General features: G+C 49.9%; 1 protein-coding gene across 1 annotated transcript in view; it reads left to right on the top strand.

Annotated features, from left to right (window-relative positions):
* Window positions 1-12,631: 12,631 nt before the first annotated feature.
* Window positions 12,632-16,905, top strand: part of LOC119975564 — an 87,598-nt gene continuing 83,324 nt past the window's right edge. Inside the window, exons 1-2 of the mRNA XM_038815352.1 lie at window positions 12,632-13,088; window positions 14,637-14,732. Coding sequence (XP_038671280.1) covers window positions 12,669-13,088; window positions 14,637-14,732 — 516 coding nt within the window. The 5' untranslated portion in view covers window positions 12,632-12,668. The remainder of the gene's footprint in view (window positions 13,089-14,636; window positions 14,733-16,905) is intronic.

The following is a 16,905-nucleotide window of genomic DNA, read 5'->3' as shown; positions in this document are numbered from 1 at the left end:
GGCAAGACACTGAGGGTTAGCGGGGCTTTACTGCAGAGAAGGAGGTAGGAGGAGGGCTTTGTGTCCCAAACCTTCTGCATTATTATTAGGCAGCCAGACTGGGTCTGGCGGGAAGAGAAATCTTGTAGGGGGACGGGTTTGAGTCTTTTCCCGGGAAAGTAAACGAGCAGTCCAGTGGTGGAGTCTTCAGTTAATATTCGGAATCAGTTGAGGAGGCACTTCAAGTTCGGGCATATGTCTACATTGACACCATTATGTGGGAACGATAGGTTTGTACCGGGAGGGGAGATGGATTGATGGGATGTATGGGAGCTGGCGGGAGGAAGGTATAGAATGGGTAAGAGACCTGTTCATTGAGGGTAAGTTGGGGGAAGTGCGAGAGAGGCTTGAATTAGCGAGAGGAAGTGAGTTTAGATACTGGCAAGTGTGGGACCTTTCCTGGAAGGAACTGCCCTCATTTCCTCCACTGGAGGATTATCTGCTGCTTGAGAAGTTGCAGGTCTCGTATTTGTGGGGGGAAGGGAGGACTGGGGATATCTATGGGTGGTTAGGAGAGAAGGGGCCTTACTGCAAGAGACCAGGCAGAAGTGGAAGGAAGAGTTGAGGATCGAGCTGGAGTGGAGAACCTGGAGTAAAATAATGTATTGAATCAACTCAACCTTGTGCGAGGTGGTACATACAGTCAATAGGGCTTAGACCTGGATGAGTGGTCTCTTACCGGGGGTAGGGGATGTGTGCGGGAGGGGGCTGGCAAACCATGTTCACAAGTTTTGGGGTTACGCAAAGCTGGATAGCTTTAGGAGGCGGTGTTCAAGAGCTTGTCAGGGCTGGTGGGGGGTCAAGATGATGCTGAGCCCTATGGTGACGATTTTTGGGGTGTCGGAAGTGCCAGGGTACAGGAGGGGAAGGGGGGTGTCGTTGCCTTCAGCTCTCTGATTGCCTGGCAACATATGGTATTGAACTGGAGGTGGTCAGTGCCCTGGGGTCGCAGCTTGGCTGGGCAATTTGTATGAATTTCTTCGGCTGGAGAAGATAAAGTTCACCCTTCGGGGTCGGAGGAGGGATTTTATGTGTGATAGAGGCTGTTTCTGTCCATGTTTGAGGAATTGTTTGTGGTGGTGAGGAGGGGGAAAGGGCAGGTGTTGGGGTCTAAAAGGGGGAAAAGAATCGAACAAACTGTTTGTGCTACATTCATTCTGTGCCATGTTCACGTATTTGAGTGTGTTTGGAATAAAATAGATATATATTTAAAATGGGAGCCCATACCTGTACACATGTTACTTTCGAGGGCACATCTGCTTGTCTTATATTTTTTCCTTTTTGTTTTCCCATTTTTGGAGATACTCCTTTATTAGAACTGAGAATCATAGAATTTACAGTGCAGAAGGAGGCCATTTGGCCCATCATGTCTGCACTGACTCTTGGAAAGACCACCCTACTTAAGCCCTCAGTTCCCCCCTATCCCCGTAACCCAATAACCTCTCCTCAACCTTTTGGACACTAAGGTCAATTTATCATTGGCCAATCCACCTGACCTGCACATCTTTGGACTGTGGGAGGAAACCGGAGCTCCCGGAGGAAACCCACGCAGACACGGGGAGAACATGCAGACTCTGCACAGACAGTGACCCAAGCCGGGAATCGAACCTGGCACCCTGGAGCTGTGAAGCTACAGTGCTAACCACTGTGTTACCGTGCTGTGATAGCCCGATAGCCTGAGGAAATGTTATTATAAATAAATGTAAAACAAAAAAAGAGAAAGTGCTGGGAGGCAATCCACACTTCACTAAGAGCTCGCCAGCGTCTTTAAACCAGGTGCAGTGTGCAGTCAGCGGTATAACTCTGATCTGTGTGTCCAGATGTGTTCTTGGTTACAAATCACTGCTGCTGGAAGTTCCTTAGCTTTCCGAGCAGCTGATTAGGAGAGTGTGAGCGAGGGGAAGGTATTAATATAATAATAATCACAATCATCTTTATTAGTGTCACAAGTAGGCTTACATTGCCACTGCAATGAAGTTACTGTGAAAAACGCCTAGTCGCCACATTCTGGCACCTGTTCGGGTACACAGAGGAAGAATTCAGAATGTCCAATTCACCTAAAAGCACATCTTTCAGGACTTGTCGTAGGAAACCGGAGCACCGGGAGGAAATCCACGCAGACCCGGGGAGAACGTGCAGACTTCGAACAGAGAGTGACCCAAGCCGGGAATCAAACCCAGGTCCCTGGCGCTGTGAAGCAACAGCGCTGACCACTGTGCTACCGGGCTGCTGTAATATACTCCTTGCCATGTCGCTCTAATCCTTAACTGATTTGCGACCTCAACATTGAGTCACCAGCTGAATATCTCCAATGAAGTTACAGAGGTTTCCTCCTTCAGAATAACAGTTACCTGCTATCCAACATCTTCCTTATTCCCCTGTCCATAAACGAATGAAATATTATTCCCATAGTTTTGAATCCTGAGTGTCATCATGTGTTCTGATTCAGTCCCGTGGGTGCCAGCCCTGAGAGCAGTGAGAGGTTGGAAAGGACCATTGAATCTTCATAGTCTTCAGGGGAAACGGTATTGGTGCATTTGGGGATGGAAGTAAGGGATGTGGAAGTACATTGGAAACTCCACCTAGATCCCTGCACATCTGGACCGTACCCAGTCTGTAATATCTGTTCACTGTACACACTGGAGTCTGGGAATATATCTAACTGTACACCGTACCCAGTCTGTAATATCTGTTCACTGTACACACTGGAGTCTGGGAATATATCTAACTGTACACCGTACCCAGTCTGTAATATCTGTTCACTGTACACACTGGGGTCTGGGAATATATCTAACTGTACACCGTACCCAGTCTGTAATATCTGTTCACTGTACACACTGGGGTCTGGGAATATATCTAACTGTGCACCGTACCCAGTCTGTAATATCTGTTCACAGTACACACTGGGGTCTGGGAATATATCTAACTGTACACCGTACCCAGTCTGTAATATCTGTTCACTGTGCACACTGGGGTCTGGGAATATATCTAACTGTACACCGTACCCAGTCTGTAATATCTGTTCGCTGTACACACTGGGGTCTGGGAATATATCTAACTGTACACCATACCCAGTCTGTAATATCTGTTCACTGTGCACACTGGGGTCTGGGAATATATCTAACTGTACACCGTACCCAGTCTGTAATATCTGTTCGCTGTACACACTGGGGTCTGGGAATATATCTAACTGTACACCGTACCCAGTCTGTAATATCTGTTCACTGTGCACACTGGGGTCTGGGAATATATCTAACTGTACACCGTACCCAGTCTGTAATATCTGTTCCCTGTACACACTGGGGCCTGGGAATATATCTAACTGTACACCGTACCCAGTCTGTAATATCTGTTCACCGTACACACTGGGGTCTGGGGATATATCTAACTGTACACCGTACCCAGTCTGTAATATCTGTTCACCGTATACACTGGGGTCTGGGAATATATCTAACTGTACACCGTACCCAGTCTGTAATATCTGTTCACTGTACACACTGGGGTCTGGGAATATATCTAACGGTACACCGTACCCAGTCTGTAATATCTGTTCACTGTACATACTGGAGTCTGGGAATATATCTAACTGTACACCGTACCCAGTCTGTAATATCTGTTCACTGTACACACTGGGGTCTGGGAATATATCTAACGGTACACCGTACCCAGTCTGTAATATCTGTGCACTGTACACACTGAGGTCTGGGAATATATCTAACTGTACACCGTACCCAGTCTGTAATATCTGTTCACTGTACACACTGGAGTCTGGGAATATATCTAACTGTACACCGTACCCAGTCTGTAATATCTGTTCACTGTACACACTGGGGTCTGGGAATATATCTAACTGTACACCATACCCAGTCTGTAATATCTGTTCACTGTACACACTGGGGCCTGGGAATATATCTAACTGTACACCGTACCCAGTCTGTAATATCTGTTCACTGTATACACTGGGGCCTGGGAATATATCTAACTGTACACCGTACCCAGTCTGTAATATCTGTTCACTGTACACACTGGGGTCTGGGAATATATCTAACTGTACACCGTACCCAGTCTGTAATATCTGTTCATTGTACACACTGGGGTCTGGGAATATAATCTAACTGTATACCGTACCCAGTCTGTAATATCTGTTCACTGTACACACTGGAGTCTGGGAATATATCTAACTGTACACCGTACCCAGTCTGTACCAGCTGTGCGTGGACCCGGCCAGCCAGATACTGTCCACTGTCCCCGTGGACACCCCCTCTTCACCCCCCCCCCCCCCCCCCCCCCCCCCGGTCACCCTGCACCAATCCCCCCCAGCCCTCGCTGAAGCTCCCCACCCAGTTCCCGTCTGACTGTGGAGGCACTGGATATTAGATTATGCCAGGGAAAAATTCGTTAATCTTGAGTAAATGACCAATGTCTAATTAATTCAGTATTTTAAGTAATTGATGCCTATTTGAACAAAACAGGAAACCTCAACCAACCATTAGAGCCAATGAAAAGGAAACAAGACCGTTTGATCAATAATTCTGTTCTCAATTCTTGAAGCATCTGTTAAATTACTTTTGTTTTTAAAGTAATTTTTTTATATTTTTCTTATATTTATGTTTTAAAGCTTTTTCACTATTTCCTGACCAGTTTATGTATTATTTTGATCTACGTTTTGATTCAGTACTTATGCAAATGTACTAAAGTGAATATTCAGGAATAAAGTTGCATTTTGGACACCTCCAATCAACCGGACTGTTGACCTTTATTTGGAAGATTAATAAGAGATCCTACACAAGTCTATGGGATTAGAATAGTTAGGTGGTTGTTTCTGACTGATGCAGGCCAGATAGGCCGATGGGTCTTTTCTGTGCTGTGCACCTCTATGACAGTTACAGATTGATGATGAGATTGGTGAAAGATGATTGACCTGAAATACAAACGATCTCCACTGTTGCTGCCTGACCTGCCGAGTATTTCCAGAGTTTCCTGCGTTTATTTCAGTTCTAATTTTTCCAGCATCCGCAGTGTTCCGCTTTGGAATAACGAAGGAAGTAGAGTTGGGGGGAGATTGATGGATGGAAAGTGGTGGGGGTCAGACTGAATAATGGGCCAGAGGAAGACATGAGGAACATTAAACCTGAACTTGAGGTACAGGTAAAATAAGCCCATTGTTAGAGGCTGTGGGAAGTAGACAGTGGGAGAGGGGAGGTTGGAGGTGAAAGGGCAAAGTGTAGGAATGGTTAAGCCGGGATTGAGGGTCACAGGAAGGGAGTGCACCCTCAGAGAGATGTCCCCTCACAGTGATGGTGACAAAGTGAATGGATTCTAATCAGACAGAATAAATAATACATCAGTGACAAGTATTCCTTTCAACCAGAATTTAAGAACATGAGAACCAGGAGCAGGAGTAGGCCATCTGGCTTCTCGAGCCTGCTATGCCCTTCAATAAGATCTTGTCTGACCTTTTTGTGGACTCAGCTCCACTTACCCATCAACTCACCATAACCTTTTATTGCTTTTCTGTTCAAAACTCCTTATCTACCTTTGCCTTAAAAACATTTAATGAGGTAGCCTCAACTGCCTCACTGGATAGGGAATTCCACAGATTCATGACCCTTTGAGTGAAGAGATTCCTCCTCAACTTAGTCCTAAATGATAGCACCGAGGACAGGGGTTCAATCCCGGCCCCAGTGCTTTCGAGGGTGTGGGTCGGAGAGGGGAAGGTGTCTGACATCTATACGGTAATGCAGGAGGTGGAGGAGTCGTCAGTGGAGGAGTTGAAGGCTAAATGGGGGGAGGAACTTGGGGAGCAGATAGAGGACGGGACTTGGGCGGATGCCTTGGAGAGAGTCAACTCTTCCTCCTCATGTGCGAGGCTTAGTCTCATCCAATTTAAGGTGCTGCACCGGGCCCACATGTCCGGGACTAGGATGAGTAGGTTCTTTGGGGGTGAGGACAGGTGCACCAGATGTTCGGGGAGTCCAGCGAACCACGCCCATATGTTCTGGGCATGCCCAGCACTGGAAGAATTCTGGAAGGGGGTGGCGGGGACGGTGTCGAGGGTGGTTGGATCCAGGGTCAAACCAGGGTGGGGACTCGCGATTTTTGGAGTTGGGGTGGAGCCGGGAGTGCAGGAGGCGAAAGAGGCCGGTGTCCTGGCCTTTGCGTCCCTAGTAGCCCGACGAAGGATCTTGCTGCAGTGGAAGGATGCAAGGCCCCCAAGTGTGGAGACCTGGATCAGTGACATGGCGGGATTTATAAAATTGGAAAGGGTCAAATTTGCCCTGAGAGGATCAATACAAGGGTTCTGTAAACGATGGCAGCCTTTTCTGGACTTCCTGGCTCAAAGATAGGTATCTTGGTCAATAACAGCAGCAACCCGGGGAGGGGGAGGGGGGGGGGGGGGGGGGGGGCGGGAGAGGGGTAAGGGGGGGTTTTCCTTATTGTAGTTTCTATTATGTAACTTAATATTGTGTTAATTTGCGTTGTTGTTAATATGCTGTGTTGTTCATGGAGGTGGGGCGAATGTTTATGATTGCTAATATTATTGTTATTTTTGGTATTTTATTATGGTTCGTCGCTGTTGTATAAATTCAAAATTTTTCAATAAAAATTATTTTTAAAAATAAATAAAATCCCGGCCCCAGGTCACAGTCCGTGTGGAACATAGAACATAGAACAGTACAGCACAGAACAGGCCCTTCGGCCCTCGATGTTGTGCCGAGCCATGATCACCCTACTCAAACCCACATTTCCACCCTATACCCGTAACCCAACAACCCCCCCCCCAACCTTACTTTTTTAGGACACTATGGGCAATTTAGCCTGGCCAATCCACCTAACCCGCACATCTTTGGACTGTGGGAGGAAACCGGAGCACCCGGAGGAAACCCACGCACACACGGGGAGGATGTGCAGACTGCGCACAGACAGTGACCCAGCCGGGAATCGAACCTGGGACCCTGGAGCTGTGAAGCATTTATGCTAACCACCATGCTACCGTGCTGCCCTTTCTCCCCGCAGACACATTCTCCCCGTGTCTGCGTGGGTTTCACCCCCACAACCCAAAGATGAGCAGGGTAGGTGGATTGGCCACGCTAAACTGCTACTTAATTGGAAAAATAAAAATAATTGCCTACTCTAAATTTATTTTAAAAATTGAAAAAAAAAGAGAACTCAGTCCTAATGTGCTCCCACTTATTTTGAGGCTTTGCCCCCTAGTTCTAGTTTCACCCACCAGTGGAAACAGCCTCCCTGCTTCTATCTTATCTATTCCCTTCATATAAATTTTCTATGTTTCTGTAATATTCCCCCCTCATTCTTCTAAATTCCAATGTACAGTCCCAATCTACTTAGTCTCTCCTCATAAACCAATCCTCTCAACTTCGGAATTAACCTAGTGAATCTCCTCTGCTCCCCCTCCAGTGCCAGTACATCCTTTATCAAGTAAGGAGACCATAACTGTCCACAGTACTCCAGGTGTGGCCTCACCAGCACCACATACAGCTGTAACATAACCTCCCTGTTTTTAAACTCCATCCCTCTAGCAATGAAGGAGAAAATTCCATTTGCGTTCTTAGTTGCAGGTTGCATCTGTAAAACAACCAGATTAAAGCTGGAGCCGCGACTTACTGGAGATCAAACTCAAGGAGGTTCTGAATGTGTCACCACAAGAGTGAAAGGGAGTGAAACTGTCCCTCAAATCCAGACCATGTGCTCAATACAAATTTTGATACCGAGGAGAACAGTTTCTGAAGACAGCACCAAAATATTTGCAGCAATTTCTCCTTTCAAATGCTTAACCTCAGCTACTCCCACTCCATCTCCCCAAGTTACTGCGGGGTAGGCAGTGGGAATAGTGGAACTGGGAATGTGTGGGACTGGGGGAAGATTGGGACTGGGGTAGTGGGGAGGTTTGGAATGGAGGAGGGAGGAGCAGATTGGGACTGGGGGGAGATTTGGACTTGGAGGATAAAGGGACTGGAGAATGGTGGGGGGTAAGATTGGACTTGGGGGAGATTGGAAACTGGGGGGAATCTGGGACTGCAGGAAAGGGGAGATTGGGAACTGGGAGAGACGGGTGGGTGGGGAGATTATGACTGGGGTAGGTGAGGAGGTAGGACTGGAGATGGGGTTTGCTGAGAGAGATTGGGACTTGGTCGGGGGAGTATTGGGATGTGAGGGGGGAGATTGGTACTGGGGAGGGAGGTTGGAACCGGATGTGGGGTGTAGATTGGGAATGGGGAGGAGTTAGAAACCTGGAGTGGGGACGGGAGAGGGCGTGGGTGATGGGACTGGGAAGCGCAGCAGTGGAGATTGGGACCGGAAGAAGATTGAAATGGGGAGAGGAGACTGAGACTCACAGGGGAAGGGCGGGAGATTGGGACAGAGATGGGACATTGGCGCAGCAGAGGGGAGATTGCGATGGGAAGAGGAGATTGGGACGGGGTGGGCAGATTGGGATGGCAGAGATTGGGTTGGAGAGGGAAGATTGGGACTGGGTAGGGAGACTGAGATTCTGGACATCCAAGATTTTAACAAGGTGGGAGAAAGATTGGGACTGAAGGGGGAAAACTGGGACCAGAGGGAGCAGGAGAGCGAGTGAATGGGAGAGGGAGGGGTGAGGGTGGGGAGTACTGGGGGGGGGGGGGGGGGGGGAGGTGGCGTAGATTGGGATTTAAGGAGATTGGTACTTCGGTGGAGTGAGATATGGACAAGAGAGGAGATTGGGATGGGGGGAGGTTTGGAACTGGGGGAGGGGAGATTGGGTGGGGTGATATTGGCTGGCAGTGATTGGGACTGACGGGTAGAGGTACTGGCGGGGAGGGGGAGGGGAGGAGCAGGGTGCACAGTGCAGGGCTTTGCAAACTGGGGCTGTGGCGGAGAGTGGATTGCAGTTGTGTGAAACCGCAGTCTGGCACACGCACGCATCAAGAAGCTAATGAGTGGCTGTGAAACAGAAAGGAACTGATACTGTCTTCACCAGCATGTTGGTAACAGCAAACGCCTCAATCAAATTAGCCAGACATTTCCTTCCTCTCATACATCTACACTGGCTGTGGGCTCATTTCTCTGAACACTCAATCACTCTGTTCCTGTCGATGGGTTGAGAGAGTTTCTGTTAAATGTGCAGATCTGTCTTTACCTGGTTTGAAAATCTTTAAGCCTTAACAACACTTTCCCGAGCATTCCAAAAAAAAGTGATTGGATATTTATAAAACTATATAAATTCACAAAGAGCCTTTCTCCTCTTGCACTGGGTGAAAGGTCAAATCACATCATTTTGTTAATCTGCCATGGGACGTCACTGACAAAAATCAGCATTTGTTGCCCGTCCCTAATTGCCCTTGAAGGCGAGTATCATTTCATAGAGGCAGTTGAGAGTCAACTAAATTGCGGTGCGGTCCGGAGTCGTGCGTAGAGGCCAGATGACGGATTCCCTTCTCTATAACTTTAGCCTGACCCATTAGCAACATAGGAAGAGCAGATGTAGGCCAATCGACCCTTCGAGCCTGCCCTGCTATTCAGTATGATCATGACTGATCTTCCATGGCAACACCGTATTCCCGTTGTCACAACCCGCCACACGGGACTTACGGGATGGGAATAATTGTCTTCTCCATGTGCCTTGAGGAGCACGAGCTCCTCGTTAAGGGGGCGGGGGGGGGGGGGGAACTCAATCTATGTTGTATATAAAGTCAGCCAGTTTGTTAAGACCCGGTTGGGAATTATCAGGAGCTGTGTATTATAGGCTTGTAAATAAACCTACATTTCATTGGTACAACTCGGTGTGGACCCTCCTTGACTTCATAAAACCCGTGCCCTCCCCATATCGCTTGATCTTTCGAGTCCAGAATTTCCTTCTTAAATATATTCAGTGGTTTGCCCTCCACAGCCTTTCTGTGGTAGAGAATTCCACAGGTTCACCGCCCTCTGAGGGAAGTGGTTTCTCATCTCACCTAAACGGGCTAACCCATATTCTGAGACCGTGACATCTTGTTCTAGACTATCCCAGCCAGGGGAAACAAATTCCGTGAATCCAGTCTGTCTCGCCCTGTCAAAATTGTTATATGTTTCAATGAGTTCCCCTCTCATCCTTCTCCAATGAATACAGGTCCAGTGGACCCAACCTCCCCTCTGGATTACTCACCTAGTGACATTACTGTCACTGCACCGTCTCCCTCACCAGTGATCTGGGAGGCGGGGGTCGCAGCTAATCCACAAAATGCAGCTTGGCGCCGCTAGATAACGTGTAGGTGCTTTTTCATGTACAGGCCGGTCGGCTGCAGAGAGATCCGCCCCACCTCTCGGGCAGGATCCTGCGCACTGAAATATGCCAGCACTAACCTCGAAAGTTGGCCGCTGTGCTGAACAGCTGCAGATTGATCCGAGCTGTGGTTCCATTGCTGTGAAGTGTAAATTATTCTTGGCTGAGGGACAACTCTTTCCTGGAACTCCGCGTGGGGAGGAGGGGTGGGCGGGAATGCAGGAGTCACAACAAAAACTTGCATTTCGATCTCACTGGTGCTTTACGGCCAATGAGCTACTTTTGAAGTGGAGTCAGTGTTGTCGAGTGGGTAATGCCGTGGTGTGTGCACAGCAAGATCCCCCCAGGCAGCAATCTGATGATGGCCAAATAATCAGATTCGGTGGGGCGATTTGTGAGGTAAATTGGCGGGGACACTGGGGATAACACTCCCCACCGCCCTCCTCTTCTTCAGAATAGTGGCTTTCACATGCATCCAGGCAGTCGACAGGACCTTATTGAACATCTCATCCAGAAACAGCACTCCTGTCCGACAGTCCAGTGCGACACTGGATCCTGCATAGAATCCCTAGACTGTAGGAGGCCTTTCGGCCCATCAGGTCTGCAGCCAGGTCCGAAATATTAAATGGAAAGAAGACTTCCGGGGGGGTGTAATGCAAAGGAACTAACAGTGAAATGCTGCTTTATACCCCTTCGGTTGGAGTGAGTGAGTGACATCAGGTGGTGTTCAACACCAGCTACCATGTGGCATTTCCCGCCTGTAGTTCAGGTTACAATAACCTCGAGAGCTGAGCGGGAGACGGTGCCAAATAGTGGTAAGGTCAACAGGCTAATAATTCAGAGACCTGGGTTAATGGAGGTCATGGGTTCAAACCCCACCCCTGGAGTTTAAACCTAAGGCAATTAAAACCTGGGATTATAATATTACTCTCAGTCATGGCGATTGTTAGGAATACCCACCTGGTTCATGAACACCCTTTCGGGAAAGAAATGTGCCCTCCTCGCCTGGCTGGCGCGTGACCCCACACACAGTAATGGACTCTTAACTGCCCTCTGAAATGGCTTGGCAGGTCACTCAGTTCAAGGGCAATAAGGGACGGTCAACCCGGGCCTGCCCAGACACCACGATGAGAACAAAACATCTGCCGTTTTAGGCTTTCAATCCCCTTTTCTATTAGAGAAAACACAGGGTTCTTTGGAATCACTAGCTTTCAGAGCGCAGCTCCTTCATCAGGTGAGTGCCCATTCAGGAAGGAAATCTGCCCTCCTCACCCGGCCTGTAGAGGGGCAAGTGCCGTGGTGTGTGTTTTGTGTGCACAGCAAGATCCCGCAGCCAGCAATGTGACGATGGCCAAATAATCTGATTCGGTGGGGCAGTTTGTGAGGTAAGTATTGGCGGGGACACTGGGGCTAACACTCCCCACCGCCCTCCTCTTCTTTGGAGTGAGGCACGCCAGCTGAGTAACACAGTGGTCAGCACTCACCTGAGGAAGGAGATGCGCTCCGAAAGCTAGTGATTCCGAAGAAACCTGTTGGGCTTTCACCTGATGTTTAAGACTTCTTACTGTGCCCACCTCAGTCCAACTTCGGGAGTGGAAATCATGGGCAGAATTCTCCGCTCCCGCGCGGCATCGGGAAGGCCGTTGTGAACTCGGCCGAGTTTCACGACAGCCTCGGTGACCGCTCCTCGCACCCTATTCCCCCCCACCCCCCCAGGGGGCTAGGAGCGGCGTTCCGTAAATCCCGGCCGCCCGGCCTTGACGCGAATGACGTGACGGCCGTGCCCAAGTGACATCAGCCCCGCATGCGCAGGGTGGCAGGCTCCAAAACGCACATGCGTGGTTGCCGTCTTCCCCTCTGCTGCCCCGCAAGATGTGGCGGCTTGATCTTGCGGGGCGGCGGAGGGGAAAGAGCGCGTCCCTTGGAGACGCCGGCCCGACGATCGGTGGGCACCGATCGTGGGCCAGTCCCCTCCCGAGCACAGCCTTGGTGCTCACTCCCCTCTCCGCCCCCCCACAAGACACAAACAAAGCTTTGGCGCCATGTTCATGAAAAACGGCGAGCGGCGATTCTCCGAGCGGGTTGTGGGAGAATGGCGGGGGGGTGCCAGGGCGGCGTGTCCTGAGTCGCCCGGCCCTCCTGCGATTCTCCCACCCGGCGTGGGGAGTGGAGAATCGCGCCCCATATTGGCGAGGAATCAGACTGAGATTGAAGTGGGGGAGCTCTGGAACTTTTTTAAATAATTTTTTTTTGATGGGGGGGGGATGTCTGCTGTGGGATTGACTGACAACGAAAGTGAAAGTTTATTCCTTTGTCGGCTGTTTCTGATTACCGTTCCGGAAGGCGGGAAAGGCTGAGAGAGAGCAGGATGGCAGGCAGCCGGCAGCTAGCGTGCCTGGCGGAGGAGCTGAGCTGCTCCATCTGCCTCTCGCTCTTTGTGGAGCCCGTCAGCCTGCCGTGCGAGCACTGCTTCTGCCGGCCCTGCATCAGCCAGTGCTGGGAGGCCCAGGGAGCGCTGGGGCCGCAGGACGGCCCCTCCTGCCCGCACTGCCGCCTCCCCTGCCCAGGCAAGGCGCTCAAGCCCAACCGTGTGCTGGCCAACTTGGTCGAGCAGCTGCGCTGTCTGGAGGTGGAGCTAGGGGACAACCCGCTTTGCTTGGAGCACCAGGAGGCACTCAAGCTGTTCTGTGAGGACGACCAGGAGCTCATCTGCCTCATCTGCAGGGATGACCCCAAGCATTCCCAGCACAGCTTCCTGCCGCTCCGGCAAGCGGCCTCCAAATACAAGGTACAGTGTGTCCCCCCCCTCACCGTGCCTCCAGCGGGCGGCAGGAGAACTGCGGCCCCGACCCATCTGCCCCCTCTTCCAACCCCTGGCAGGAGCGGAAAACAGTGCAGAATGGAAAAGCGAGGGAGCTGCAAGTAGGTGGCAGAGTGCAACCACCGGGTGGAGTGTAAAAATCCTGCTGGGATTAGATTTAGATTTATTGTCAAGTGTGCCGAAGCATGTGAACCTACTTGTGAGAAAAAAGATTATGATAAAAAAGTCTTGTTCTGAGTACAGTCCAGGCAGATTATTCCCTACATAAAACACAGGAAGGAGCTGCGCTCCGAAAGCTAGTAAAAAACATAGGACATGATAGCTACACAATGTAAATAGGTAGACATTGGACGAAGCATATGGAGCATAGTTCTACTCAGGAGAGAAGATGTGTGAAGAGATCAGTTCAGTCTACAAGAGGGTCATTCAGGAATCTGGTGACAGCGAGAAGCTGTTTTTAAACCTGTTAGTTCGAGTTCAGACTTCTATATCTCCTGCCAGATGGAGGAAGTTGGAAGAGTGAGTAAGCCGGGAGGGAAGGGTCTTTGATTATGCTGCCCGCTTTCCCCAGGCAGCGGGAAGTGTAGATGGAGTGAATGGATGGGAGGCGGGTTTGTGTGATGGACTGGGCTGTGCTCACAACTCTCTGAGGTTTCTTACTGTATTGGGTGCTGCACGTTGCCATACCAGGCTGTGATGCAGTCAGATAGGATACTTTCTATGGTGCATCTGTAAAAATTGGTAAGAGTCAATGTAGACATGTCGAATTTCCTTAGTTTCCTGAGGAAGTATAGGCGCTGTGGGTGGACCAGGACAGATTGTTGGTGATGTGCACACCTAGACACCCGTCCCACCATGGACAGGAGCAGTTAAAGAGATCTCTCCCTCACCACTGTACCATGGGCAGGAGCAGTTAAAGAGATCTCTCCCTCACCACTGTACCATGGGCAGGAGCAGTTAAGGAGATCTCTCCCTCACCACTGTACCATGGGCAGGAGCAGTTAAGGAGGTCTCTCCCTCCCCACTGTACCATGGACAGGAGCAGTTAAAGAGCTCTCTCCCTCACCACTGTACCATGGACAGGAGCAGTTAAAAGGACCTCCCACCTCCCATCCCTTCCTGGGTTACCGTGGTGGTTGGGACTGGGAAGTTTATTATCCACCCAGAGTGACTCCGAGGTTAGTACCAACGAGTGGTTCTCTCGTTCCCTACAGAGAGCAGGTTGAGGGTTAACCACATTGTTGTGGGTCTGGAGTCACAGACAGGCCGGACCAGGTGAGTACGGCCCCCCCCCCCCCCCTCCCCGGCTTCCTCCCCCCCTTCCTGTGAGTGAGCCATATCAAGCGTTTCTGTATGAAATCATCAGCAGGGATACGTGGAAACTTCAGTCTCCGGTTGATCTGAGGTCCTCGGATCTGCAACTCCTGGCTGCCTGTCCTCCCTTGTGTCAGGGCAGCCTCGGGCAACACATTGCCGGACGTGGATTTTTAACCATTAGCTTTCCACCTTCTGCAGCACCAGCTGAATGAGATTATGTCAGCAGAAGAAGGGAAGCAGCAAAAGAGGAGTATCCTCATCGAGCAGCAACAGGAGCAGATCTCCGCACTGCAGGTACGTTTAACCCCGCGGTGCCGCTCTCCCAGGGGGAGCGGGGAATTCATCACCCGTTGAAGGCGTGGATGACGGGTGGCACTGGAGCAGCCATCGTCCATCCCGCTGTGGAACCTCAGCCCACCCCTCCATCCAGACTGACATTCCAAACTAGGCCTCGTTCAATCTGATCAATTCTTTTTATATAAATTGAGAGTGTCCAATTATTGTTTTTCAATTAAGGGGTAATTTAGCGTGGCCAATCCACCTACCCGGCACATCTTTTTGGGTTGTGGGGGTGAGACCCACGCAGACATGGGGCGAATGTGCAAGCTCCACACGGACAGTGACCCGGGGCCGGGATCGAACCTGGGTCCTTGGCACCGTGAGGCAGCAGTGCGAACCACTGCGCAAGGTGCTGCCCTTGCTCACTTCTTCTAGCTCATATTCTCACCTCTTTCTTTGGACCTTTGTGGGTGCGCTAACCTTTGACCCTTCACATCAATATCTGCCTCAATGATCAACTTGACCTGTTCCCTCTGGATGGAGAGCAGATCACAGTCAGTCCCTTGGCAGTATCAGTTTTCACCCTATTTTCCTGCCCATCGATTTCCACCTATATCGCTATTTCAGGAATAGGCTTTGTGCTGATGATTACATCAATAACACTCGTTCCTGCCGTCTTGACCTCCAGAATTGATAATTCCAATGTATGCCTCACCTGTCTCCCAAATTCTACCCTCTTGAGTTAAACTTGGGGTCACGCTGATCCTGATCCCTAACTCACATCATGTCCCGTAGCCTATTCACATACTCCCCCCTCCCCCTCACACCTTTTTATACTCATCCCCTCACATTAGCACTGTTTTCTCATAGCATCAGGGACCCGGGTTCGAATATGGCATGGGAGACAGTGTGGAGTATGCATGTTTTCCCCGTGTCTGCGCCGGTTTCCTTCGAATGCTCCAGTTTCCTCCCATGGTCCAAAGATATGAAGGTTAGATGGATTGGCCGTGATAAAATGCCCCTTAGTGTCCAAAAGGTCAGGTTAGTCTACGGGATAGGGTGGGAGCATGGGCCTAGGTAGGATGCTCTTTTGGAAGGTTGGTGCAGACTCGATGGGCCGAATGGGCTACTTCTGCACTGTAGTAATTCTATGATTGGCTCCTGGCCAAGCAAGATCTTGAGTTTAAACTCTCATAATTGTTTTCACAGCTTTCCATGGCCTTGTCCCTCCCTAACTCTGTTATCTCCGCCCGACCCACACATCTCCGAGATATCTGCCCTCCTCGAACTTTGCCTTCTGTGTCTTGCCAACTACAGTCGTTCCACCATTGGTGGCTATGCCTCGGGTCCCAAGTTCTGCAATTCCCTCCTTAAACCTCTCTCCCTCACTCCCCTCCGTTCAGACACTCCTCAAAACTTGTCTCTTTGACCAAGCGTTTGGCCATCTGATCCAGGAGGCGGTTGCATAGTGGGATTTCTACCCGACTTGTGATCCAGGGTAACGCTCTGGGAAACCTGGTTCGAATCCCACCACAGCAGATGGTGAATTTTGAATTCAGTAAAAATCTGGAATTGAAAGTCTAATGACCACCGTTGTTGTAAATGCCATCTGGTTTCACTAATTCCCTTTAAGAAGGAAATCTCGGGCAGCACGGTGGCACAGTGGTTAGCACTGCCATCTCACTGTGCCGAGGTCCCAGGCCCGGCTCCGGGTCACTGTCCGTGCACCCCGTGTTTGCGTGGGTTTCGCCCTCACAACCCAAAGATGTGCAGGGTAGGTGGGTTGGTCATGCTAAATTGCTCCTTAATTGGGAAAAATGAATTGGGCACTCTCAATTGATTTTAAAAAAGGAAGGAAATCTTACCCAGCCTGGCCTGCATGTGACTCAAGATCCACGGCAATGTGTTTGCTCTCTGGCTCAGAAAGCCACTCAGTTCAAGGGTCATTAGGGATGGGCAATCATGCTGGTCCAGCCAGAAACACCCATATCTCATGAATGAAATAAAAAATCTCCTAATGTGGCTAAGTCTTATAGTTTGATTCATAATATACCTGTGATGTGCCTCCAAACAATTCATTACATTAAAGCCTTTCTGTAAATAAGAGCTGTTGCTGTTTATAATTAAAGGGTCAAAGTTCCTACTTTCACTATCCTCAGACAGAATTTGGAACAATACGTTCAATTTT

This window comes from Scyliorhinus canicula, chromosome 13, assembly GCF_902713615.1.
Source record: "Scyliorhinus canicula chromosome 13, sScyCan1.1, whole genome shotgun sequence".
NCBI lineage: Eukaryota > Metazoa > Chordata > Chondrichthyes > Carcharhiniformes > Scyliorhinidae > Scyliorhinus > Scyliorhinus canicula.
The sequence above is the reverse complement of the archived record's forward strand: the minus strand, read 5'-3'. Positions and strand labels throughout refer to the sequence as shown.